Below are 27143 nucleotides of genomic sequence, written 5' to 3'. Positions count from 1 at the left end.
GAGTGTGTGTGAGAAATAAACTCAATCAACAATCAAGCTTTTTCTTTATTAAAATATATTAATAAATTTATTAATATGCTATATTATTAATATGCTATACTATGTTTTGTATTGTGTATATTGTGTTTATACAGTATATAAAGTACAGCCTATATATATATCTATATATATATAGATATATATATCTATATATATATATATGTGTATATGTGCGTGTATATCTATATCTATCTATCTATCTATCTATCTATATATCTATATATATATCCATCCCACTCTGGGGTTGAGGTGAATAAAATAGCTGTGTTGTGACCTAAATAACATGCTGTTGCAAACTAAAATAACAAACCAAACCGCGTGAAAATCAGTTGAAAATTCAGTGAGTTATTCTATTTTACTTGTGCATACAGCTCCTTCCTCAATAGAAGTGAATGCACTGTGGAGGCGAAGCGAGACCCATCCAAGATGGCGGCCGGCGAGGATGCGCTCAGGCACTCGATGCGGCGTCTATGTATATATGTCTATGGTCACTCCTCTCTCTATATCACTCATTACATGTAGTGCGCAGCACACGCCAGTAGAGGTCAGTCTCAGGTCACTACTGATGGAACAGGCAGCTGAGCTAAAAGACAATGGACATCGAGTCTTGGATGGGCAATGCCTGAAACACAAGTGCTGCATAAGCAGCACATGTGCTTTGCACAACCTCTTGTGTGTGTGTGTGTTTTCTTTTTTTGTTTTTTTTGCAGCACCTGTCTGGGGCATAGGACTGTAAACAGTCAGCCAGCAATGACAGACAGCAACAACAGCAAGTTGGTGATTGTTGTAACAATGGACAAACTAACTGGATGAGTAGCAGGAGTAACCAAGGCAGTGTGGGTGAGTTTTATTTTGTTTCTGATGAGTTTGAATGAAGTGAGTTAATAAGGCGATTAAACCAGTCTCAGTTCCATAACCGAGAGAAACGCCAATTCCAACAGTGTACAGTTGTATTTCTCTGTTTAATAAGGACCATTGATGTAAAAATACTACCTTTCTTAACATTTTGTGAGTTTTTACTGTGTATTTATTAGTTTATGTGTATATAAACTAATAAATACACAGTAAAAACTTGATAACGTTAGCAACATTACTCTTTTTGGCCTACATGCATTCATGGTACTGCAGACTGTAGTGTTTATTCAATTGGTTTAACAAGTTATTTGTGTTGCTTTGCCATCTCATCCTTTCCTGGCATAGAATTCGTTCTCTCCTAAATCCAAAATATTTCCAAACAACAGATGACAATGGTTGATGACGAATGATTTTCATTTTGCCCATCTGCAGTCGCAAGAATCAGTTTTTCACAGGCTGCTGCTGCAAGGTGCACGTGTATCAGCATGACAGCTCTTCAAAAGTGAAGGCTGCTGTTAGTTGATTTGATTCTCGGTGGAGAAATCTTGGTGTGCACACACAGGTCGTAACGCAGTTGGCGAGACTCCCACTGACAGAAACACACGTCACCAGGTATGAACACTCAAAAGATTACGATAGTCTCTGCAACGCATAATCTGGGTGGAAATCGTGTAATGTGAACTAGGCTTAAGTTGCATAGCTCTAGTATGTGTTGCTTGCCTGGAGGGAGCAGCACCAGTATGGAGGACAGTTTTCCCCGTAGTATCCATCCTCTGAATGACAAGGTGGTCCAGCACCATTTTCTTCTTCGCCCTCTCAATGATGTCCTCCTCCACTGAGCCCTTCGTCACCAGACGGTAGATATTCACCTGCAAGTCCACAAGCAGACAGCAGTACTGTATACTGTCTATAGTAACAGAATAGCATTTAAACACATTCTGGCACTGCATTTGGATTAGGTAGATAATCTATGTCCACTAAGGATGATCTGAATACAGCTAGAAAGCCATATTTGTGGAATGTAATTAAGTACATTTACTGAAATACTGTACTTGAATGTTGAGGTACTTGTGTAATTGTACACCAATACATTTCAGAGGGAGATGCTAGGGTTTTAACTCCCCTATATTCATTTGACACATATACTAGGTAGTAAGGATGTAACGATACCAAAAACTGATGGTACATACATACATTACAACAAACAAAGAATTAAAAATGGTTGGAGGTTTATGACAGTTGTTGCTTACCTGTCTTTTCTGTCCGATCCTGTGGGCTCTGGCCTGGGCTTGGAGATCATTCTGGGGGTTCCAGTCTGAGTCAAAGATGACTACTGTGTCAGCTGATGCCAGATTGATTCCCAGACCACCCGCACGCGTTGATAACAAAAAGCAGAAATCCTGGGGACACAAGAGGCGGTTCACTATATGTTTAAGTACTGTTTTTTTCCTAAAAGCACGAACTGCATTTACTGTATGAACTTACCTCTGAGCCCTCAGCATTAAAATGATCCAACGCCTGCTTCCTCATCTCCCCTTTGATGGAGCCGTCTAATCTCTACAAATTCAGAAATTTATATCAATGTGTTGATGACATTTCACTGCTTCTCTTCAGCTAGAAGGAAATTCCAGAAGATTGTGGAGCATATCTGTGTATGTATGTACAGCAAAGGGTTTTCCCTACCATTTTTATGGCTTAGACGCCTCAGGGTTTTTGTGGCTAAAAAGCCAAAAGTTGGCTTAATCGCTGTAAGCACTGGTACAATGGTGTAAATCTCACTTAATGAGATATGATTGAATTGATTAGAAGGTATACTACCTAGGGATGTACAATAATATCGGCACACCATCAGTATTGGCAAGTAACAGCTTTGAAATGAACTCTCAGAATTGGCAAACATGCTTTTTCTTATTTTGCACAATGAATTAATTTTACATACATTGAAAAGCATTCCATTTAATGTCTCCATCTGCTGGTGGGCCATCATGATAAGAGTATGCATGCATAATATCATGTTAATTCAACTACAGATGAGACTTGATGATGACAAAAATTAGGTGGGGGAAAAATGGATATCAGCATGTCGGATATCGAAAAGAAATTCAATATCGTGCATCCCTAATACTGGTCCTACAAGTAAAAAGCAGTTTATGATATTGCCGGTTGTCTGCCAGTTATTCTGTTAGAATGTCAGGTTGTAACTGGCTTTTACTAATACACGAAGATAAGCACGGAGAAAATGACACACACACTACTTGAGTGCCAAATTTGCAAGTTAGCAAATAAGTGCAAGAAAATTGATGCTTACATGTATTATGCTTTGAATACACCTGATGCAACTCAGCAGCCCTTACTGTTGGATGAGCATCAGCTGGTTCAGATGTGCTAGAGCAGACAGATGTGGAAAATGGGCAGGTAGGGGTGCCTGGAAGTTGGGAACCCACTGTCTAGGCTATTATAATTATTATAATTATTATTAGCAAGCTCATTTTGTTAAATATAAAAGAATACAAAAGATTTAAATATTCAGATAAAGGCTGTGATAAGTGTATTAATACAGCAAGTTTTGTCCTCAAGCATTTTTTTTCATCTATAGTAATAATTATGGTCCAAAATGATGTGAAACTGAATATTTTTAAGTCAAAAATCTTTAAATTGTCTTGGAGGAGAGCCTTCAAACTAGGGCTGGGCAAAATATTATATCAAGAGTGATATGTGGAAGAGGTTTTAAGTTTAAATTTTGAAATTTTTAATCTGACTCTTTCTCCTTGACTGCTATAACACTGGAATTTCTCAATTGTGGGATCAATAAAGATGTATCTTATCTTATTTTATCTAATGTTCAGAACTACCAGACTGCTCTAGCTGTTCTATTATTTGTCTTTACCCACTTAATCAATATATACACATTACTACTTATCAACAATCACACTGTGTAAATATTTTGTAAAAGCATAATCAGTCACCGCTACAATATCATCAAAATATCGATATTGAGGTATTTGGTCAAAAGTATTGTGATATTTGATATTCTCTATTTTGCCAGCCCTCCTGTAAGCCACACCCAACTCCAGCACTTATGCCCTCTAAATATCTAGGGAAAACCCTGCAGGTGCATCTGTTATGTGTTGATGGTTATGTGAAAACTGTGTGTAGCTACCTGAAAGAGAAACTGTCGGCTCCTCAGGTATTCAGCTAGGATATCCAGCATCCGTACCATCTGGGAGAAGATGAGAACTCTGTGACCTCGCTCTTTCAAACGCACCAGCAGTTTGTCCAACAGAACCAGCTTCCCACTGCTGCGGATCAGTTGCTGTCGGGAAAAGAAGGGTTACAGTCTCTCTTCTCCAAGTAATATTATGAAATCAGTATACTGTACATCAGAGTCCTGCACGGGTCCAGTTTTCAAGATCCGCCCCGACCCGACCCGGCGACGTACAAACCCGCCCCCGAACCGCAAACCCGCGCATCAGGCCAATTAGTACCGCAACCCGGTCCGACCCGATGAAACATGACCCGCAGCCCGACCCATAACCCGGATTTAAAGTAATCATTTTGGGTCATATTGGCTGAATACTGAACAGCATATCGCCACAGTTAAGGTGCCAGTAAGTAAACAACGACCTGAATGAAGCAGCTCTCACAATAAAAACCTGACTTCAGCTCCATCATCAACCCTCTGTGTTCTTCTCCCATACGAGTGTAAAAGCACTCGTTTGTTACGTTTAATGCTTTTAAACTTTTAATCTATGTAAAGGAACTTTACATGTGTAATAATAGACTTACTTTCTGTCCAGAGCGACGTTCAGCAGTTATGAGCCATCACGTGTTTTTAGAATCCATCAAGGAGAGAAGTAATCCATCAGGGAAACACTTCAGAAACATTATAAAGTGATAGTTGTACGTTTTATCCACTTATTTCTCAAATACCTAAATAATTATTTACTGTTTTGGAAGCGGCGCTTGTTAGACGGTGGCAGCCACGTTGATTCTGTCGTCCAATCACAAATTGTGTTATTAGATGGTGAAACGCATGTAAACAGCTGAACCAATGACCGTTGCGAAATAGTGGAGGCGATCCTCAGAGAGTAAATAATGACCAAGATAGTTATCTGTAGTTTACCGAACTAATGACTAATGTGTTTATCTAAAACCCGCGATCCGACCCGCATGTTATTTTTTCCACCCAGATCCGAACCCGGGAAAAAATGTTTTTTTAAAAACCACCCGCAAATCAGCTGTTTTTGTGCAGCTTTTGTGCACCGTTTAATGTACAGCAGGACTCTGCTGTACATTAAACGGTGTTCATTTGGTATCCTGCTGGATTTAAGCACACACACTTAGTTGGTCCAAATTGTTTCAATTAGCCTCATCTTTTGTGGATAAAACTCCTTAAGCCTTCCCCCACCTCCCAACATACCCCCACATAACACAAATACACTCTTTGTTGTGACCTCCAACGGTCGATATTCCTGATATGTCAACAATGTGAAATGGGTTGCCACTACTGCTGATCAAGGTGCAAGTGTGTTCTCAACTTGTTCGGCTCAGTGTCTGAAAGCAGACACGTCCCCAGTGTCTGAAAGCAGAGAATACTGCTTTTTTACACTTTTGAAACGTAATTTTATATATTTGGCGATTTTTCTAATCATTTAATTGGGTTGGGTGGTAAACAACATCTTTTTCTTTGGTGGGACAAACTCACTACACATATTATTATTTTTTCTTATCCAGACTTTAAATTACAAAACAACATACCATTTGTCAGGACTAACCAAAGCCCTGATGTTGCAAGACAATAACAGAAGATAAACAGACCTGTAAGGCGTCAGCTCTGTTGAGGAACTCGTTGTCCTCTGGGGGTTTGATAAGGTAACAGTGGTTACAACACTTCTTCAGCTCCATCATGATGTTCAGGAAGCCTGAAGTGCTGCCTTTGGTACCTTTACTCAGGGCCTTGTAGTTCCTGGTCAGGATCCATCTAATCACAAACAGGAGACAGACAGACACAGACACACTATTAATATTCTATTCTATAAATTATGCTAAAATGTCAAGCTGCAAAACTAGATTAACAAAACATGTCCTGTTTCATAATGACAAACTCTATCACTCAAGTAGAAGGTGAACACAGATCAACTGACTGAGCTGCACGACACTTCTAAGGATCTCTGAGTATGGTGGGGGAAATAAAGCTGTGTTTAGACTCTCAGTATTGCTGAACCAAACAACTCAGGATCATCATTCATTTCAGTAAAGCCTGCATTGGCACCTAAGAAGACTTTAATCTGGGCTTCCTGGTTCATATTTCATCTTCTCACTGGCAGCACATCTTCACCAGAGTCTTAGCCCTGTTTCCACCAAGCAGTCCGTTACGGTTCAATTCAGTTCAGTACGCATTTTTTTCCCCCATTTCCACTGTGAAAAGTTGTGGATGGTACCAATGGAACCATTCCTAACCGTTCCCATTTTTGGTCACCCCTCTGTTAGGGAAGCTAGAACACAGATCTGGTACTAAAAGGTGGAGCCAGAGACAATGCGGTCCGTCAATTGGTCAATAGAGGACTGTCACTCTTGCTCAGGGCTGAGTTCTGGCTGGTTTTGAGGCTTAGTAACCACTGTTCATACTGTGGCAAGTCTTAGTTACACTAGTAAACTATAACTATAAAATGATCAATCAATCAATCAATTTTATTTATAAAGCCCAATATCACAAATCACAATTTGCCTCACAGGGCTTTACAGCATATGACATCCCTCTGTCCTTATGACCCTCGCAGCGGATAAGGAAAAACTCCCCAAAAAAAACCCTTTAACGGGGAGGAATGAAATGAGAAATGAGAGGATGTTTTGCTGCTTCTCGCAGTTGCTGGAGACTGAGAAAAAAAAATGTAATTCACTGGGCTGACTGCCCAACTGTGGAACGTTTGTTTGTTACTAAATGTATGAGTTGACAACGTGAATCCATCAGCACACCTTAAATTTCAGTATGACAAATTTTACTATTCCATTCGTTTTTATTGTCTCTCTTGGATTACATACACTTTTAGTAATGAGTTGATCTTCGAGGCTTCCCTCTGTGTCATCAGTGAAAAGGAAATACAGTGAGTGCTGGACGGAGCAGTGAGTGACAACAATCCCGCCCACTTATAAGAGTACTGTTTGGTGGAAATGCTAAACTACTTACCATGTCGGAAGGGTTACTTTTAGTCCCAAAAGGTACCATTCCGAAAACGGAAATATGGCTTTACAGTATTTTTACTATGTCGGGGACAGTAGTGGCGGGGCCACTGTTCATGTCGTCAAAATAAAATGGTTTTGGATCAAAGTTTTCTACACATTACCGCTTTCAAGTCAGCACAAATCACCTTTAAAGCACTCATGGTTTAGCTAAAGGTAAAGCTGGACAACATGGCAAAAAATATGATGACAGTGTTTTTTTTGTTGTTTTTTTGATATTGAGCAATATCAATATTAACCACAATTTATAATTTGATAATGCCACTAGTTTGCAGAGTATCCTGATAACAACTGAAGCCTGGAGAAACAAGGGTTCATTAGTGAAATTTAGAATATAGTTTATTAACATATCAAAATGAGTAGCATAAACATTTAACTGTGCAAACACAGCCTGGTTTTAAACATATTTTGTGATAAAAGAATATACTGAATGCAGCATTCCCACACATGGACAAAATTTCCAAACTTTCCATGACTTTTTAAGCACCCATAATAAAGGGTTTTTTTTTTTTACTTGGCCCACTTGCCCAGCTTTTTTTTTAAAAATATAACAGATTCACACTCTATTGAAACATAATTTCAGCCAGCTGGCATACAGGAAGGATGAGACGAACCCAGGCAAGTAATGACGAAACATACACAATGGTAAACTAAACATTGTCAAACATCAACACATTAGATCTACATTAAGTCATTAGCTGCAGAAGATAAATTTGCCATAATGTTATGCTATGTGGAAGATTATCCACTAGAGTTGGGCGATCTTGTCCTATCGTCCTATCGCCATCTAGTGAAATCGTCATTACGCGTCGCAGCTGAAACGTTCACTTATAGCCTCTCTTTGGCGTTTGAGCAGCTTTATAAAACTCTTGAACATATAATGGCTCCTTAATTAGCAAGTTGACTTTACATAGACGGCATATCTTTTCAATTTCTCCTGACATTGTGTTGTTTGGTTTGTTCACCGCTCTGCCATGCGACATGCGCGTTAAGGCCCGAACATACTCGGGCGGACTCCGCTCCGCGCACCAGTGACTGCTCGGCATGTATTTTTCACATCGCGGGGATTTTTCATGGACATTTTTACAGGAAACTACAACGCGGAAATGCGCTCGACTATGAAAGCCCGAATGACTGCGGACATTCCTCGCGGAGTCCGCTCTGCTTATAGTACGCCCGAGTATGCTTGTGTCGAGCGGGCGGAGGCGTTGATCTCCCCCCCCCCTTCCCCCCACCCTCCGCTCTCTCACTAAGCAGCCTCCCTGTCTCCTCTCACTCAGCCTCGTTCAGCCTCGATCTCGTCAGCATGCTCCACATACGCGCTGTCTTCCCCCCACACCTCGCGATTGCATCGTCATATAAAAAAGACATCGTGAAACAACCCTTCTATCGCCGATGGGCGATCGGATCGCCCATTGGCACAACCCTATTATCCACGAAACATTATTGTTACAATTTCATTATACACAACAAAAGTCCATCACTTTTCCTAAACTTTTAATGACTTTGACTAATTTCATGACTTTCCCAGGCCTGGTAAATGTGATTGTGAAATTCCATGATTTTTCCAGGTTTTCCAGAACCCTGTACATGAAAACATTTAACTTTGAAAACTTGCTTTATCTGCCTTAACAAAACAATACAAGTTAGCTTGCCTTGTAATTTATAAAAATAATGGTGTTGTCACTGGGATGTTACCTTTTCAGGTGATGGAAAAGATTTGTTGTCTTTCCTGTCCCGACGGCATAATCTGCAGAACGTCTTAATCTGTGCTTCATCACTCAGGAGATACCCATCTAATTCCATATAACTGACCTCGTGTTACCTTTTTTTAAATCAACATTTTGCTCAGCTTTGGAAGATAATGTGAGTTTATCTTCAGCAATTTAGCATAGATTAGTCATTAGCTCCATGACCGTGTAATACAAATGTGGATTAACAGGAGGCAGCAAGTTACGGCAGGCAAAGTGGCTGAGGACACCATATTTCTGCAAGTTTGAGTTCTTCTTGTTCAACATGTGTTTGAAAAATTGAATTTATATTGTCTCCCTTTTGTTGCACTTATGGATAAAGGGCATTGATGTCACTGAATCCAGTAAAACATATTCTTGAGTGCGTTTCATTCTTTCTTTGTGGGCTCTGCTCTAAAGTTAAACTGCTGTCCACCAGCGACACAGAGCAGAGGTAGAGGAGAGAGGCTGCACACTGACTGCTGTTGTCAATTAAAAATGTCCAAAGCTTACCACTGTTACGGACATAATTTTGATCCTGATCACTTATCAAGATTGTTTTATAGCTGAGCACTACTTAGAGTTGCATAATGACAAGAAATAAAATGTCAACACATTTCTGATTTAAAGGGTATTGTCCAGCTCTTACTTGTAATACTGTTTCTGGATAGCACTCATTTCCACTCTGAGGATCTGCTCCACTTTGGCAGGAAGAGATTTCTCCACATCCTTCTTGACTCGGCGCAGTAAAAAAGGTTCCAGCTCTTTATGCAGACTGGTGTAGCCCGAATCCCTGCCTTTACCATGCTCCTCCTCAAACAGCTCCCAAGAGTGAAACCTTGAGAAACAAGATATACAACATACATCAGTGGAGGTGTAGCAATACAGTCAACTCATGGTACAAGACACAGGACAAAACTGCTCATTTATTCCTCCTTAGAAGCAAAACATGCAAAAAGTTTTATCCCTCTTACTTCGTACAAAGATTTTCAAAGATTAGTTTCTACCATTGAGCATTTCATGATATACTGCTCTACCACCACATTTCAGGACCTTTTCAGTGTGCTGCTGTATTGGATAAAGCAGGAAAAATGAAGCCCAGCTTCTATTTTGTTGGGACTGGACTTAGAAAAAGTGGTTGCTGACACTTTGGAAGCACTCTGCTCTGATAAATAATAGCTGGCTGTACATTCTTTCCCACATTCTGGGATCATGCTGCCATTTCCTATTCAATTTTGTATGTGACAAAGGGTTTGACAGTTTGGAAAAAATGCTGAAATAGTGGTTGCCAAACGTTTAAACTTGTGACCCCTTTAAATGAAGTCCACTTGTGTCCCCTATCCCATGTTGTATATGCCTAACGAGTTTCCCCATGTCTTTTGTCAGGTTGCCTCTTTGAATAATTGAGGCTTGAAGAATTAAAACTACCCAGTACTTCACAGGAGGAAAATCAAAGACTTTAGGAAAGGCAGAAATAAAATGAATACAAATTAGAGTTGGGTCGACTTCCGGTTTTGCCGGTCCTGTCTGGTGTATGAGCTTAAACTGGTCTGATTTTATGCAAAATGGCTGGACCGACATTGGTCATTATGATATGTTCAGGCATAACCAACCTGTGTTAATAGTGTCAAAGTGCTAAATCCAACTTGTATTGCGTTAGTAATTAGCAATATGTCAACCTGATGAACATGTTTTTTTATAAATGGACTAATGGAGACAACAGTGTCTGACAGGCAGAGAGCACGGCAAAATGACAGCAAACAAAGTTTAGTAGATGTGGGAGTGGCAGAGCTGCACACGCTGTGTTTGTTTACTAGAACTTTTATGTGTTTTTTGGGGTGACAAGAGGAGACATGGCACAGTCTCTCAAGAAAACTAAAAGGGCACCAATCCAGCAAAGCAGGTGTCCTAATTAGCCGCGAGCGACGCAATGTACCGTTTTGAGCTCAAGTTTTTTTCCGGATGGCCTGTTTCTATTAATAAGCTACCTGTCGCTCCCTTTGAAAGTGCTGCAATGGACAGGAGCATCTAATTCATGAAGCTGAAGTGAGGAATTATTTCTATGACACCTCCTTTATTATTTACAACATAGGTGGAGGCTGGCTTGAGGGAGTTCCCCGTGGAGCTAAAAGTTTGTCATTTCCAGTAAACATCACAATATGAAAAGTTTTTTTCTGTTTTAAAAGTAACGTTACAAACGGAGGGAGATAGCAAGTAGGCTACACCCTCATCTTTTAAGTGGTTACATATCCAGTATGATCTTGAGTGCACAGCTGATATTTAAGTGGTCTGTACACGAGGTAATAGAAGTGCCTATTTAATGGATACAGTGACAACAGAAAGCTCCAATGTTAGATGCAATGTGATAATAGTGGGATGCTTGTTTGTTGTAAGGACACAGTGTCATTTTGTTGCTGCACCAATTGCGTAAAATTTGGTAAAGCAGTCTGATCTGGGTCTTAATATGAGAGCTGTTTTTTTTCTTTGTTAAAAATAAAATTTTATAAAAGTCTGAAGAGTTGAAGCAGCAGAACCAGACATATCATTCCTTTTGTTACACACATTCTTCTTCCTTGCCAAAACATGATGCCTGCACTACCCACAATGCAACTGGACCTCCAACAGTTTGGTCAGCGATTTAGGTAAGTGGTATGCTTGTAATAAATAATACTGCCTTGAGCCACTAATCTCAAGCAGAGATGACAAGCAGGCTACAGAGATCTGGTAAGCTCACGTCTCTCTAATTCCACAGCCCCAGATATTTTCAGCCACAACTGACGTTTACTTAAATGCAGGAGTTCTCCCCAAGACGTGTAAACACAACCTGGTGTGTAAAAATCAATGGAGTACTTCTTTAAGAACAAGCTGAGAAGCTTTATTTTGCTAACTTGTTCTGGTATTAAGGAGTACTGAACATATTCAAACAACACTTCTATATCACTGCAGCTAGGAGAAAACTATGTTTGTCTTTGAGCCTAACAATTGATATGGCCTACTTCTCAGGCATAATGAAGTGCAGCAGGGACCAGAGCTCTTTCAGGGAGTTCTGCAGTGGCGTTCCAGTGATCAGAAGCCTGTGATTGGACTTGAAGTCAATCATGGTCTTGTAGAGGAGGGAGTCATCATTCTTCAGTCGGTGAGCCTCATCCACACCAATGAATGCCCAGTTAACGCTGCCCAAAAATGACTGGAGACACAAATATTACAAGTTTTACATGGACTAATATTATACTCCACAGCTTTAGGAATGACCTTTATTAATTCATTTCATGTCAAAAATAAAGGCGATTAAGTGATTAACAACAATAGTCCAACATCATGGTCCATGATAAAAATAAGTAGCTGACCTTGTCTTTGAGGAGAATCTCATATGTTGTGAGAAGGATGTTAAATTTCAGTCTCTTGCTATGGACGTGCATCCACTCATGTGTCCGGATCTATTAAATGCAAACACAGGTGAAAAGGAAACCTGAAATATGTTACTACAGACATTAACAAACTGATGCATTTGCTGCTTGTATCCATACATCTCACCCTTAAATTACAAAGAAAAGGGATCATAAAATTGTATCAATACTGTGCAGCAGAGGGTGACACGGGAGTGGATTTTCAGTCGCATCCCATCCCACTCCCGCAAAAATAATCCCATCCTGTCCCAATCCCATGAAAAAGGAAAAAAGAAATCCTGTCCCGTCCCAGTCCCACAAGAATGACTCCTGTCCCATCCCACTCCCGTGTTGTGTTTCAGTTACAGTATATAAAAAAAAAAAAAAAAAAAATACTGTTATATTTTATATATACTGTTTATACATATNGCATCAGTGTTAGAGCAGCATGTTACTGTTGTAGCAGGTGTGCAGTTAAGTTGGTCGTATTCGCTCTTTTTGTTGAGATGGTTTTAGAACAAACCCGGCACACCAGCTCATCCAAATTACTGGGCTGCCCTCTGTCATTTGGTTTAAATCCAAAACACTCCCACACAGGGGCCGTGGCATTTGGTTTAGGAACAAGTTCCCTGTCTTTCTCTTACGCTCAACTCTGTTTTCTCCTCCGCCTCGTCTCCCCCTCACAAGATCGCACTGTGTGTGTGTGTGTGTGTGTGTGTGTGTGTGTGTGTGTGTGTGTGTATGTGTGTAGCCCATAGCCCCGCCTCCCTCACAGAGACAAAGACACTCGATGACAAGAGCTTTCCCTCCGTTCATTATGCTAATGAACCAACTCATCTGGCTGCCAGACAATGCACGGAAGTGAACGCTCTTGTCGTCCAGTCTCTTTGATGGAGAGAGACGAGGAAAACAAACACGCATGAATATGGCAATTAATCCCTTTTAATTTACCGTGCAATTAACCGACTCGCATATCGCAACAGGCCTAATTATGATTCCCAGTCCCGGCCGCTCCCGTTGACTTTTTTTCCCATCCCGTCCCAATCACGTGAAGAAAAGTGAAACTGATTCCCATCCCGTGGGAATCCCAGGGGAATCACGTGACCCGTGGGACTCCCGAAAAAATGTCAGCCTCTACTGTGCAGAAACTATGTGTGTGTGTGTGTGTGTGTGTGTGTGTGTGTGTAACACGTATTTGAACCACAATACCATGTTCCTGCTACTGATGTCTCCTAGGTAGACCACAACATTCATCTGAGGGGCCCAGAGATGGATTTCTCTCTGCCAGGAGGTTAGTGTTGAGAGAGGCACAACCAGCAGGAAGGGTCCATACAGTTGGTGCTCATTAAACAGGTAGTTGAGGAAGGAGATTGTCTGGATGGTCTTCCCTAAACCCATCTCATCAGCAAGGATGCAACTGTTGCCTCTATGAATGAAGACAGAGCAGAAGAGGAAAAACAGTAAAAGTTGAGATTGTGGATCTGCTAAACACTGCTGAGCAATGTTGCATTTTCCCCATAATTACAGAATGGACATTCAAATGCAAAATGACAATTAAGGATTGCTTAAGACATACTTGCACCAGGAGTGGGCCATCCAGTTCAAACTGTCCAACTGGTAGTCTCGGAGCTCTAGTCCATCACCTCCTATGTAAGCTGGCTGCTTCTTCATGGGCACAAACCTGGGTCTCTGTTTGAGTACCTACAAGAAAGAACAGCAGTTGATGAGGTCAGTGTTAAAATAAAACTCAGTTTATTTCAGACTGAAAATGACACAGAAGAGATCACACCAAGTTAAATTCAATTTGGAACTCTATCATTCTCCCAAGGCGTAACGTATTACTAACCAAGGCTAGGCAGTGTATTACCTTGCAGTCTCTGGATGGAATGGTCTTGGACTGGTTTCTGCTCATGTAGTCATCAATACATTTCTGGAACTTTCTAGCAATCAGAGCACCATCTTCCCAGCTACACTCTGAGTATGGTAAACCCTGCCACTTGCACAAGTAGTCTGGGTAACCAGCCGCTGACTTCTGGTTTGAATGCCCTGCTCAAAAGAAATCAGAGACCTATTTAGTTACACAAATCCAGTGGCATCACTGGGGTAAAACACTTAATTCAAACAACAAGTGATACACCCTGTAGAAAGTGCACCTATGATTCTCTCTACAAGCTGGTACTGCGAGTGCAGGTCATCCATCAGTTCTTCCTGACAGTTGAAATACTCTATATCTTCTGGTGAAGCCGCCTTTAACCTGGGGAGAGGACAACAGCATTAGAAAATAAGCAATAGCGTGCATTCCATTCCTAAGCTGCACCAAACCAAACATTTTTCAGAAAGTATTAAATAAGATTTTTAATTTGACAAATTCTCATAAGAAATGGGCAAGCTAGTGACCAGAAGTTGACTGGTTTGGATCCCTGAAGAGACTAGGAAACTGTAGGCACTGACAGTGCTGCAGCAAAAGACAAACCAGGGTAACCTAACCCTTTAATCAGTCCCTCTGGGATTTCACTATGTTGCAATTGCAACTATTGACGCAAATTCAGCCAAGCCCCTTGAATTCTGCACAACCTAGCAATTTTGTCCAACCACTGCAACTTAATCACAAATTTAACCAGAGCTCTGTGCCAGGGAGGACTCACACACAGTGACAGCAGGGTTTTCCCTGCCTATCTAAGACAAAGGCGGGCCACCTGGGTGATTTTGCCTTGGTTAAAGAGCGAGTGTGTGCATGGGGGGCGTTCAGATGTAGCGTCTTTTGTGCACACAAACCCATTACTTTCAATGTAGGCGCGCGTCATGCGCGCCCACAACTCAAAGCAACGCTGTAGCGGCGCGCATTCGGTGTGACGTGCTTGTTTTTCCGTCCGGCGCCTAGCTCCAAGGACCTGCTTCTCCCTCCGGTGTTGTGTCAGATCCCGGTTCCCCCTCAGGCTGTGTCTCTCCTACTGTTTCCTGCGGAGCTCTGCCCCGTTTAAAAGGTGAAGGAAGCCCGTATGTGGAAAGACGTCGCCCCCGAGATGTAGAATGTGTATTATAGAAGAGAAACACACATTTCAGCCTCCTTTCATATTTAATAGAGGGGAGGACAATAACTGACAGTAATATTCTCAGCTGTCAGGATGTGCCTGCTGTAAAGGGTAAATACAATCATAGAAGGCTGAAAATCACAGGACATGTCTGTTCTGATTATACAAGTCAGCAGTATAAAGCTCAAGCATGTGGGGGGCCTCCTTTCATATTTAATAGAGGAGGGGATCGTATCTAAAAGTACAGCTACAGTCAAGATGCCCCCCACCACAGGTCACCTTGGTCTCGAAGAAACCCAAGGAAAATCCTGGACAGGGCTAACTGTTGGCATCACATAGCACCTGTTATTAACACGTCTAGCAACAGAGTTGAGCCATTTTAGTGTGAGATTAACAGCTAGGTGTCAGACATGAACCGCTGCTTTGGGGCTTCTGCCCAAGTGGAAAAATATAATAAGTAGTGACGAGACTGGGTTGTGCTATGTTAGCTTGTGCTAACTAGGTGTGTAACAATCCATCAATCTGGATTGATATATCGATTCAATTATCAACGATCCAATATCATAAATGCAAAGTGAAAACACAGATTCATATCATCAATGGTTATGCCTTTTTTTTTTTAAAATTCTGTGTCACTGTCAGACAGCAGCAGGCAGACGGTAAGCAGCCAAGAAAAAGATGATGAGGATAATGTTATTTGCTCGGGAATAAATCAGCAGTGTGGAAATATTTTGGATTATAGAGAAAATATGGGTCAACAGACAAAACACATGCTGTATGTAAAAAATGCCGTCATGAGATAAAACAGGTATCTGCCTGGACACAATCTCAGTCCGCTAACTTCTCACTACCGCAACATTAGCTGCTCTGTTTTTACTATGTTCGTCTAAAACGTGCACACAGGCTGAAATTCAACCGTGTTGTTCTGTTTGGAGATGCACTGACTTTAACCAACGGTGAAGAAGAAATATAATAAGCATATATGGAATTTCATAAGCTTTGAGTGGAGTAAAAAAAAGCCTGCTGGCCGCTAGACTAATTAATGCAATGTAAACATGCTTTAGCTAATAATGTGTGACTAGCAAAAAAACAACTGTTTTGTCTATGAACATTGACAGTTATAACGGAGCTGAATTTGACATTTTTGTAAAATGATCTTGTTGTTAATCCTTGTTTTATGGCTGTTTGGAGAAGTTCGTCTTCTGGCTATGCCAGATATTCCAAAAGTTTTAGGAAAAAGTAAAATGAAAAGATTTCTTCCAGAAAGGTCTCTCTGACAGAGAGCCCTGAGGGTTACTTATTCCATGTGCTGTGTTATGTGTGTAAAGGAGTAAAGTTAATTCTACTGCACTTATTATTTATGTGTTGTTTTTATCTTTTATGGCCAAAAGCAAAAACGAAAGAGGTGGCAGCTTCATCTGTAACAGACTGTGTTAAATATGATATTGTCTCAAATCGATCACAGGCCCCTGAATCACACTGACTTAAAACTGTATTGTGGCAGACTACGTAATATCAGCAAATATCATATCATTGTATCGTGATGAAACTGATGATGCACACCCTTAGTGCTAATTGGGAAGAGAAACCAGGAGGGGAGTGGCTCACAAAGTGGACGGTCCTCCGTCTGCATTGCATCAAACAGTGGTGATCAGCTGTTGACCCAAAACAGATTCTAATTCTGTTTCATTGCAAAAAGAACATTGTTAACATGGTAACATGCATTGAAGTTTTTTTTTAGAAAAGCTGCTGTGAAATCAGGTATTTCAGGGTTGCAATCCCAAACAGCCAGCAAAACCCTAGAGGAACTGTTTTATGTTTCTACATGGCTTAAGTGGTCCCACTTAAATAAATGAGGGACAAATGTGATTAAAATCTTAACCAATGAAAGTGGCCCAAAAATTGTCATCATCAGTCACACGGGGCAGACGGTCGCTGGAGGCTATTTTAGAGTTACAGAGAGGTTTCAGGTTGTCTTGTAGCATGACAGGTATGTCAGTGGCTTACACTGCCACTCATGCTGAATAAAGGTTCAACTGGATGACATGTCGTCTCTCTTCTTTTATATTTATTTTCATTCTTGTTTTTATTTGTTTTATTTATTTTATTGTTTTTACGGTTTCATTGGTATTTACTGTTGTTTTCCCTGCTGTTGCTACTCTGCCTGCCTTTGCTATATTTTCTGTTGTTGCTGTACTGTCTATGTTTTCTTTGAATGCTGCTGCTGTTTTTGTCTTCTATTTTTTTTAATTGCTGTTGTTGATCATTCTGGTTTTGCTTTGTTTGTCAAAGCACTTTGTAAACACTGCTTTTAAAAGGTGCTATATAAATATTAAATATTATTATATATATTATTTGGTGTTATGTACGTTGGCTGTTTTGAGACATTACATTAACAATTGTTTAGGTAGACATGTTAAGGTTCAAATAAACAAAATCAGTCAGAGCCAGTTGAGATGGTGACTTTTAGGTTTTTAATGTCTCATTCCTTTCATTTATATGTAGGGCTGGCAACCGAGACTGTGATTACTTTTTCTGTGTGGGTGTCATATTTGTCCTTCCTGTTGCTCATGGTCAGAGAACAACTGGCCAGCTTTGGCCCCTTTTTACACTGCCTCTTCAAGGCAAGAATTTCATGCCATTTCATGCCATTATGCCACCTTGCCGTTCTGGGATCACAGGCAGCACGGGTGTGACGTTTTGACAATGTGTTATGTGTGCAACCAACTGCAGGAGATTTAAAAAGTAGCTGGAAGTAGCTGATAGCTAACTCATAAAAGAAGAACAGCCACTGAAAATGTCTGCAAATTGGGAAAACAATGAGGTCCAGGAACTCCTTACCCTCCGAGCAGAGGGCGAGATCAGCCGCCATATAACAGGGTTGGTAAATGACTGTTAATGCCATTGTTTATGTTTAGAGACCACTGTCAGCATGTATGTTATATGTAATGCTAGAGGCAGATGCTGTTCTGTAACACGTCATGCCTCTTTTGCTTCAATGATGCCAGCATGCTTTCTAAAACCATACACTGAAGCAACATGATGCCATTGTTTGGTTCTGTGCAAAAAAGCAAGGGCAGCATAAAGAAGGGACTTCGCAGCGGCTCTATAGCGCAATCTCTGTGCAAAGGGGGTTCTCACTGTGCACACGTGTGTGTGTGTGTGTGTGTGTGTGTGTGTGTGTGTGTGTGTGTGTGTAAGACTGTTTGCTGCTTGTAAGATTGTGATTAAGTGTTATAAAGTGAAAAGGCCTTGCTTGGTTCATTAAACAAGTTCCTACCATTTTTTCCTTTCCTGTTCCTTCTTCTTGAAATTGTCCAGTTTCTTCATGCCCTTGACGTTCTGTAACTTGAGAGTCTCCTCTGTCTCCCAGGTGTTGTGGATATGTGCCCAGTTCTTCCACTTTATCAAATACTGGATCTCACCAGCCTCTTTGTTAGAACTGAAGTTGGTATTTGGGTCCCCATCTGCTTCTACAGCGTATACAGTGGTTGCACTTCCTGTTGCTGTTAAGACAAAAATAAAGAAATACTTTCTAATAAATTTCTTTATTCATCCTTAGAACTGGGCTCAAAGATTTTTTGTTTTGTTGGTGAACTGTACAGAGAAAAGGAAGTTCAAGCTGTTTTTGTCCCACTAGTGTTCTAAGCACTCTTCCTGGTATCTCCTGACTTCTTCCAAAAAAGATCTAATACCTTAATTTTCCCCACAACTCTTAAAATCTGATGACAGTCCTGAAATTCCATTTCTAGCTTAAAAAACAAATCTGTTCTGCGACAGTTTAATCATCAATCTTGCACCATGTTCTTTACCTCTTTTCCTTCCTATCCTGCTGTCCATCACTCTCTCCAGTGTTTCAAACTCGTCTTCCTCAGGCTGCGGGACATCTTCACCCAGAACTTCCACCAGGTCGTCTGAATCAGTTTTTAGCTCCTCGTCCTCCTTGTAGCTGATGTTGACTGTGGCCTGCCGCCGTGGCCCAGCAGATGCCACCTTCTTGTAGTTATCATCCTCATCCTCAGAGGAAGAACACTTCTGGGATTTCTTCTTTTGGGTACTGCTTTTCTTCCCATTTCGAAAATTCATCCTGAGACATGACAAGAGAGAAAAAGCAACACATGTGCAAAGTTAAACTCACATCACTCTTTGTGTTTCTTTTAAGATCATATGTCATATGATCAATACTTAAAACGGCTGAGGTGACCAATACAAGGGGACGGTTTAAGAGAATAATGTAACCATGTGAAGGGCAACTGTGAGCTTACTTGGTTGGAGGCTTTCTGCTTTTGATTTTGTGACTCGGCTCATAGTCCGACGCGGTTTCATCACTGTTGTCCTCCGCAGATGAGTCTGATCCAGAACCACTCCCGGATCCAGAACCTGATCCAGAGTCAGAGGAGCCTGTATTTCTTCTCCTTTTGGATCCACTTGATGAGTCAGATCCATCGCTACTTGATGAGTCCTAGAAGACATAATCACCAAAGACAGAAAGTTCACTTTTAATCAGATAGTGCCATCTCAATTGATTTATAGGTTATCCACTTACATAAACTAATGACATCTCCAAAAGGATGTTGATTAGTTTACAGTCGAATAGCACAGAATAAGTGTTGGGGATCAATTTGAAACAAACCTCATCAGATCCACTATTGGACGAGCTTTGTCTCTGCTGCTGCTGCTGCTGCTGAAGCTGCTGTTTCCTGAGCATAGCAGATCTTTGCACTGCTAGGATACTTGGGTTGGACTTCCAGAACTGCAATCAATGAGCATAGTGGAAGGTTAGCCAAAAATATGTGAACAGGTTAAAAAGCTTTCACATGTCGAGAGTTGACCACCGTGTTAAACACCCAAAAAGAACTCTGTGCCACTGCTTCAGAGCCAGTGCTCTGAAGATATGTCAAGTAGAGTAAAGGTCAAACCATCTAAACACTGAATATTGCAGTTCCCAACTTTAGATGTAGAGTTACTGAGGAGATGCAATAAAACGCCAATTCCATCTCCAAATAGTTTCATCCAGTGTTGTAAGCACTTTGATGCCAATTAAATTACAGCTGCTTTACACTTAAATAGTTACAAATTATATTGTATCTGCTGTTGACGAGGGGAAATATTGTGCTGCACTCTGTCAATTTAACAAAAGCGCGGACACTGTTGGTCATTTTATGCTTTTACAGAGGCTATGTGATATTTGGTTTGATTATAAGTCCTGTAAGTACTTTCAGGACTTTGAGAAGATATCATTCTCATTCATTCTTTTTACCACTGTCAAAGGGAGCTCCGCATGGTTATATTTTGAATCCTGTCTTATTCACAATTTATATATTATTAACAGTATAAAATCCTCTACATAAAATTGTAACGCCCATCTTTATGCAGATGATACAGTTCTGTAGTGCAGTGCCAATACGACACACTCAGTGAAAACCTACAACAAGCTTGACAAATTGCAGGATGCACTTTTTGATATGAAATTAGTCCTGACTGCAAACAAGACTAAATGTATGCTTTTCTAGAGCCACAGATATCATGGGGAAAAAATTGCATGTTATAATTCTAAACAGTCATAGCATTGAGAGGGTCTCAGAGTAAAAAATATCTTAGCATCTGGCTGGATCAAAAAGTTACGTTTAAACGCCCTGACACACCAAGCTGACAGCCAGCTGGGCCAAAAATGGTAGAGCCTAACTTGGTGAATTAAGCGTTCAGAAGGTGTATGGTTGTATTTTTCTGTTTAATATAGAAAACAGCTAAGAGAACTTGCAAATATATCAGGCTTGCCACTAAAAAAAATCTGCCAGCTAAAACTACGGTTGGTGGTGGAGGTGCAGCACATACACCTGTGCAAATATCAGCAATCGCCACTTGTTGGGCTGATGGTGGCCAGCTGGAAAACTTTAACATACCGCCCAATAGGAGACCGCCTTTGCTAATTTATTTTTAATCACATTTCTTTACCTCAGCTCCATCGATGTTTGACTTATTTGGCGGCTCCATCTTCTCCTTGGATTTCTCTGTGTCAGAATCTGATGGGCTGCCAGAGTCTGAGCCACTACCTGAGTCGCTGCTCCCTGACTGGCTGCTGCTGCTGGAGGAGCTGGAACTGGAGCCTGAGGCAGACCCTGATGCCGAGCCTGATCCAGAACCGGATTCATCATCAGAATTACTGTCACATATAAAGAGAAAATAACAAAACACATACATGTGCATTAATAATTAATAGATGACCCATCCACACATCAAATCAATTTTGCATACTAGACTCATTCAAAACATTTTTTTGCTGTGCCAATATAATACCTGGTAAACAAAAACAATACCCTCCCTACACCTGTTGAACCTTTTTTTTTATTGGCATCCATTCTGGCCTTGTTCAAAGATAAACAGATTGTCACAATCACTTAAAGTGTCGCATGCTTGTAACTTATTTATTTAGACAAAGTCAGGTGCCATCATCATCCAATCATCCATTTGAAACAACATTGTTAATGCAGATGGAGTGGCACCACAGAGGAAGGGATGTGTGGCAGAAACGTTTATCGTTGCACAAATTCTACCACAACGCAACCCAATGTCATCCGGCAATGCAATGTGTTGGTCAATTACATATGTGCAGGCTAATGTGAGTTGGATTACCTGGCATTGGGCTACTTCCACAGTTTAACTTGCAATCACTAAGATCAGGGGCTAAGTATTGCTGCCATAACTACTTTCCAGAAGAGTAAAACCTCAAGGCAGTATGCTGTATGGTGTAAACAACAAACTATAAATAGCAGTGGTATACCATTAGACATCAGTCTGTAACTATAAATGGCAAATTTTAATGTTAACAAACTGAAGATGGATGTGTCACAGACACAGAAACTAGAGTCAATAGGTATAAAAGCATTCGATGCCAGTCTAATGTGTAAAAATAAGGGTCAGATACATTTATTATTATCAATATATTAGCTGCTGTGTAATTTGAGATGAGAAGCTTTTAGTAACTATCATCAAAAATACTCTGCCGTCCCTTTCTGAAAGAGTATCAATTGATTTACCTCGATTCTCCACTACTGTTGCTTACACTTTCATCCTCGCTGCGTCCAGCCATGTTGAAGTCCAAAATATAGACTTCCCCCTGACAACCTGTATTATTATGTTCCACGTGGTTAACCTGTAAGAAAAGATATACATAACAATTAAAACATTGTCTGTGAAGTACCAAGACTGTGCCTTCATCAAGGCTGACTAATTTCAGTAACGTTATACTTTCCCAGCAGTATCTGAGAAGAGGATCTGCTAAAACTGTGCTTAAAATTCAGCACAACATGGCAGGCTGTGGGTACAAATCCTGATGCTTCCAAACAAATGCACTTGCAGCTCAATACATTATCCCTGACCAACTATAGCCCCTGCATTAAAGTTCAACCAGTGAACTGTCCTTGTGGAGCTGTCAATACAGTTGCGCACAAGATATATTTTATTATGAAAATTTGAGAAAAGTAATTTATGCTCTCCGTTTTGGTTCTGAGGAAGATTGACTGTCTCTGTAGTACATTAAAACACTTGTTTTATGAATATCTCAAGCTTTAACTACAACAGACGGGAGATGTATGGGTAGCTGTGGCTACATGTAACTTAGCTGTATTTGTTCCCTCACCGCAGAGGCCTGTCAGGCCTGCGGAGCAACACCGTGTTTTCATATCCACACAAAGCTTCGTGGCTACTCTTAACAGTAAATAACCACACTTTCCTTAGCCAAGTCCAAAAAATATCTTATAGTAAATGGACTTGTGTCAACATTAGTGTCATCTTCGTGTAGCTACAGTTTAGCTTTTAGCTAACCAGCTAATACCGGCTATTGACGCCAACATTAGCTATTGGCGGGGTACGTTGAAAGTAATGTATGCAGACAGTGCCAACGCGCCAGCCAGTGTTTTTATCTCCAAATTTTACCGGAGAATATTAACTAGCAGCTGTTCGCCACTATCGTATTACCACCAGCGATTTGATTAATGCAGACCACTTTATTGCTACGAGATGACTATCCCCTATGCTGTTTGCTAGCTCGTATGTGTTGAGCTACTATTATGATTTTGTTACGCGAGCAGAACACTTGTAAAACAACAAATGCCACGGTTAGCTTTATAATTCTACAACATGTGCCACAACCATGTGGGCCATACGTTAAATGCCGTGCCATATTTCTTTTATTTTACGCCCACATGGGTTCAATAAACATGAAGTACGAGGGATGCTAGCCCAGCGTTTACTGAGGTTGCCAAGGAAAGTAGCGTTAGCTAACGCTATATGAAGCACGAGGCTAGCACGAAAGCTAACAAAATGACAAAACTTTGCGCTAGTTAATCTTAGCAGGGAACCTCTGGAATGTTCACTTTCCGGTTATAGCCGATACACAGCGTTTAGCTGTCCCCAAAATCTAGCTATGCAAATGCATGTGCGACTAGTGAACCACAGTAGAGTGCTTAACTTATTTAGTATTCATTATTAACCACAAACCCAAATTAGCTAACCTAACTTCACCCTCTTCCATCTTGTTTTCATTCGCCGCTCACTTCTCGCGGCTTTTACTACATCAACATGCAACGTTACCTTACTTTCTCACTGAACTAGAGGATAAGTAACTCCACGCTGTATCTTGCCGGGTGTAATCGTACGTTACCTGGTAAACTCCAATTAAATTGATGTTTAAATCCGCCTTTCCACTTCAGAGGTCCTTTCTTCTTTTATTTGACTAGCAAGCTAGCAGCTGCGATAGCTAACGCTACCTTACGCTAGCTAGCTATCTCCCAGTTTGGGAGAGCAGCCCCAAATGATTCAGTTCAGTTGGTTTTCCTCTCCCTCCAAAAATCAAGTAAGTCCCCTTTCCCGATTCAGATAAAAGCAAAGTCTAGTGCTCGTTGGTCAACTGCGATTGTAGAAAGCTGGCATTTCAATCCAGGGTCTTCCGACAACCGGCCTCCGCCATGACGCTGTAGGGTTCACTTCACTAGGAAACCCCGGACAGTGACGTAACGACCCACCGTGCTGCTCAGCACACTGCATCAGCAGCGAACATCTGGCAGCGAATATTTTCTGACAAGAAACACGTCCACAGAGCAAATGGAATAATACACGATCTCCAACATCAACAATGAGGCTATGAAAATGGCTGCGACTGAGGGTGTTGTATTAGGGCAAGAAAGGAAAGAGAATGGCGTCTTAGAATGGTGAATTTTTGAAAATATGGAATCTGTGGCAAGATCGAAGAACCCAAGGGAGGCTTTCAGTATACAATCTGAGACCCGTGCTGTTAGATAGGCAGAGGCGTAGCACTTCATTCTGAGCCCTATGTATAAGCTGTATCTGTGGGCCCCCAGCCCTTCCTCTCTTGATCCATTTTTTTTTTATTACAAAGTCAATTTGCTTTCTTTGCTTTCTTTTTTTCCACTTCTGGAACCCAGTTTTCCCTGTCTTGAGGAAAGATATTTTATTCTTTATTTGTTTCACATGCGTAAATACAAAACAAAGGGGAATAAAATAGTAAAAAGTGCATGTGAGGATGTGGTAGAAACCTGTATAGGCTTATATGAAAACCATACCCAGAAGACAGAAGTGGTAAAATACAACAGACACATTTGTCAATATATTTTAAATACTAGAATTCAGAGAAATATCACCATAAGTATACAGTTTAAATTTAAATATAAAGTAATTGTTATAGTAACAGCATGACCAACAGTTCCCAAGAAACATCAGCGTTGTTATAAATCAAATTATTTATTCAACAGAGTATTTCCAAGTCTTTTTTTGTACAAAGACACAGAAGAATCCAATTAATGAACATTTTCAGTCCATAAAACAACTCCACGATATTTGATAGAAATCTGACCATGGGATGTTTTATACAAAGGAAGATGAAGATTCTGAGCCTGTATAGTTGTGAAGAATATTCATTCATTCATTCATCTTCTAACTGCTTCATCCTCTTGGGGGTTGCAGGGGGGGGGGGGCTGGAGCCTATCCCAGCTGACATTTGGTGAGAGGCAGGGTACACCCTGGACAGGTCGCCAGACTGACACATAGAGACAAACAACAAACGAACAACACCTACCAATTCAGAGTTATCAATTAACCTAGTCCCCAATCTGCTTGTCTTTGGACTGTGGGAGGAAGCCGGCATGCCCGGAGAGAACCCACACTGACACGGGGACATGCAAACTCTGCACAGAAGGGCTCCCACACCCGGGATCGAACCGGCAACCCTCTTGCTGTGAGGCGACAGTGCTAACCACCACACCACCGTGCTGCCCCTTTTGTGAAGAATATGAATGTCGAAAATAGTCAACAATTGCAATTTAAAAAAGAGATGTGCACTAGGTACAACAACCTTAGGAAAGGTAGCTAATTTAACAAACTGTTTCTGCAGCAGCAATATTTTGTACAGGTAAGTTAGTTTCAGATACACAGCAGTGTACGTTGGAGCTCCAGCAGTAAAAGCAGTCACTCACTCGGCTTTAGCTATGTTTAATGACAAATAGTAGTGCGGGGGCAAATTCTAGTGCAACATTAGATAGGCCCAACTTAAAACATCAAATAAAAGGGCATGTGGTAGATCATTGCAATGCAAAATCATGGTGTGCCAATGGGGAACACAAGTTCGGTCTTGCAGCACATGATGCTAACTTTAAATGTAATTGTGGTGGGTAACAAAAGAGCAATGGAAATTCAAAGATATAAAATGCAAAACAAAATATCATACACTAAAGCAGCGTAGCATGTGTGGTAAGATATGGCAGTGAATATGCATCAGTTCATCCCAAACATACATTTCACAAAATTACCACAGGTGCAGAATTTGAGTCACATGAAGTGTTTACATAAGTGTGCAGTAAACTAAAAGATGACACTTTGTGGATATGTTCAACTTCATGGCCTTCATGGGGATTTTGCAAAATATAACTATGCAACAGACAGAAAAAAGGTCAAGGCCAAAGATTATAGTTGATGCTGCCAATGGGTAGAAAGGACATGACTGTTAAAATGTTACATGAGATGTTAGTTTACAATGATGGCTTATGTCAGTGTAACTGATTAGTATCATGGTTTTTCTCATTATGCAATGGAGTTCCATACACCTTATTGCAAATCTTCAAGAATTTCAGGAACAACAGTTCACTGATGAACCCTATATTCCTTGCATAAGAGGACATGGCTGAAACCAAATTAGGACATTAATATTAGGGGCTACAGTGCAATGGGACACATGTAGAGATGGAGGTCAGGGAGGGGGATGTGCAAAATACAGTGGGAATAAATCATGGTAGGGCATATACAGTGCTCAAAAAAATCAAGGGAACACTTAATGGTCACAGTATAACACCAAGTCAGTTAAACTTTAACTTTGTTAAAGTCCACAATTCAGATAATTTAACAGAAGACTGTAAGATTAGAAGGCAGCAAATGTTGACAGACATTCTTTGTGAGAGAAGAAATGTAGACTCTAGATGTACCTTTTACTGTACATGAGTTGAGAAGAGCCTTCCTGAGTGCAAAATGTTTCCCCAGGAAAAGATTACGTATGTTAATGTATTCCAATTTAAAACTGTAGTTAGTAACTTTTATAACTTTTTGCCATATTTGCTGAAATTGTCACTATATCCATACAGTAGTACAGAGTTTGGGCACCCCTGGTTAAAATTTCATTTACTGTGAATAGTTAAGTAAGTATAAGATGAACTGATCTCCGAAAGGTGTGAAGTAAAGGATGCAAGATGCTTTTCAACATTTCAAGCAAGATTAGCTTTTTGTTTTGTACAATTTTAGATTGAAATAAAGGAGCATCATGCAAAGGTTTAGGTACCCCAAGATATTTGAGCTTT

The 27143-nt window shown here is 40.6% G+C and overlaps 1 protein-coding gene across 1 annotated transcript in view; it reads right to left on the bottom strand.

Annotated features, from left to right (window-relative positions):
- The window catches only part of chd1 (chromodomain helicase DNA binding protein 1), a 49767-nt gene extending 25472 nt beyond the window's left edge, over nt 1-24295 (bottom strand). The window contains exons 1-19 of the mRNA XM_050052654.1: nt 23945-24295; nt 22320-22435; nt 21238-21445; nt 19916-20035; nt 19548-19744; nt 19095-19369; nt 18563-18788; nt 14404-14504; nt 14118-14296; nt 13827-13951; nt 13460-13676; nt 12212-12301; nt 11861-12051; nt 9514-9702; nt 5713-5875; nt 4055-4207; nt 2380-2451; nt 2145-2294; nt 1615-1763 (exon numbers count right to left, since the gene is read on the bottom strand). Of these exons, the coding sequence (XP_049908611.1) occupies nt 1615-1763; nt 2145-2294; nt 2380-2451; nt 4055-4207; nt 5713-5875; nt 9514-9702; nt 11861-12051; nt 12212-12301; nt 13460-13676; nt 13827-13951; nt 14118-14296; nt 14404-14504; nt 18563-18788; nt 19095-19369; nt 19548-19744; nt 19916-20035; nt 21238-21445; nt 22320-22372 (2858 nt within the window). The 5' untranslated portion in view covers nt 22373-22435; nt 23945-24295. The remainder of the gene's footprint in view (nt 1-1614; nt 1764-2144; nt 2295-2379; nt 2452-4054; nt 4208-5712; nt 5876-9513; nt 9703-11860; nt 12052-12211; nt 12302-13459; nt 13677-13826; nt 13952-14117; nt 14297-14403; nt 14505-18562; nt 18789-19094; nt 19370-19547; nt 19745-19915; nt 20036-21237; nt 21446-22319; nt 22436-23944) is intronic.
- Nucleotides 24296-27143: the final 2848 nt, after the last annotated feature.

This window comes from Epinephelus moara, chromosome 9 (assembly GCF_006386435.1).
Source record: "Epinephelus moara isolate mb chromosome 9, YSFRI_EMoa_1.0, whole genome shotgun sequence".
NCBI classification, from domain to species: Eukaryota; Metazoa; Chordata; class Actinopteri; order Perciformes; family Serranidae; genus Epinephelus; species Epinephelus moara.
The sequence above is the reverse complement of the archived record's forward strand: the minus strand, read 5'-3'. Positions and strand labels throughout refer to the sequence as shown.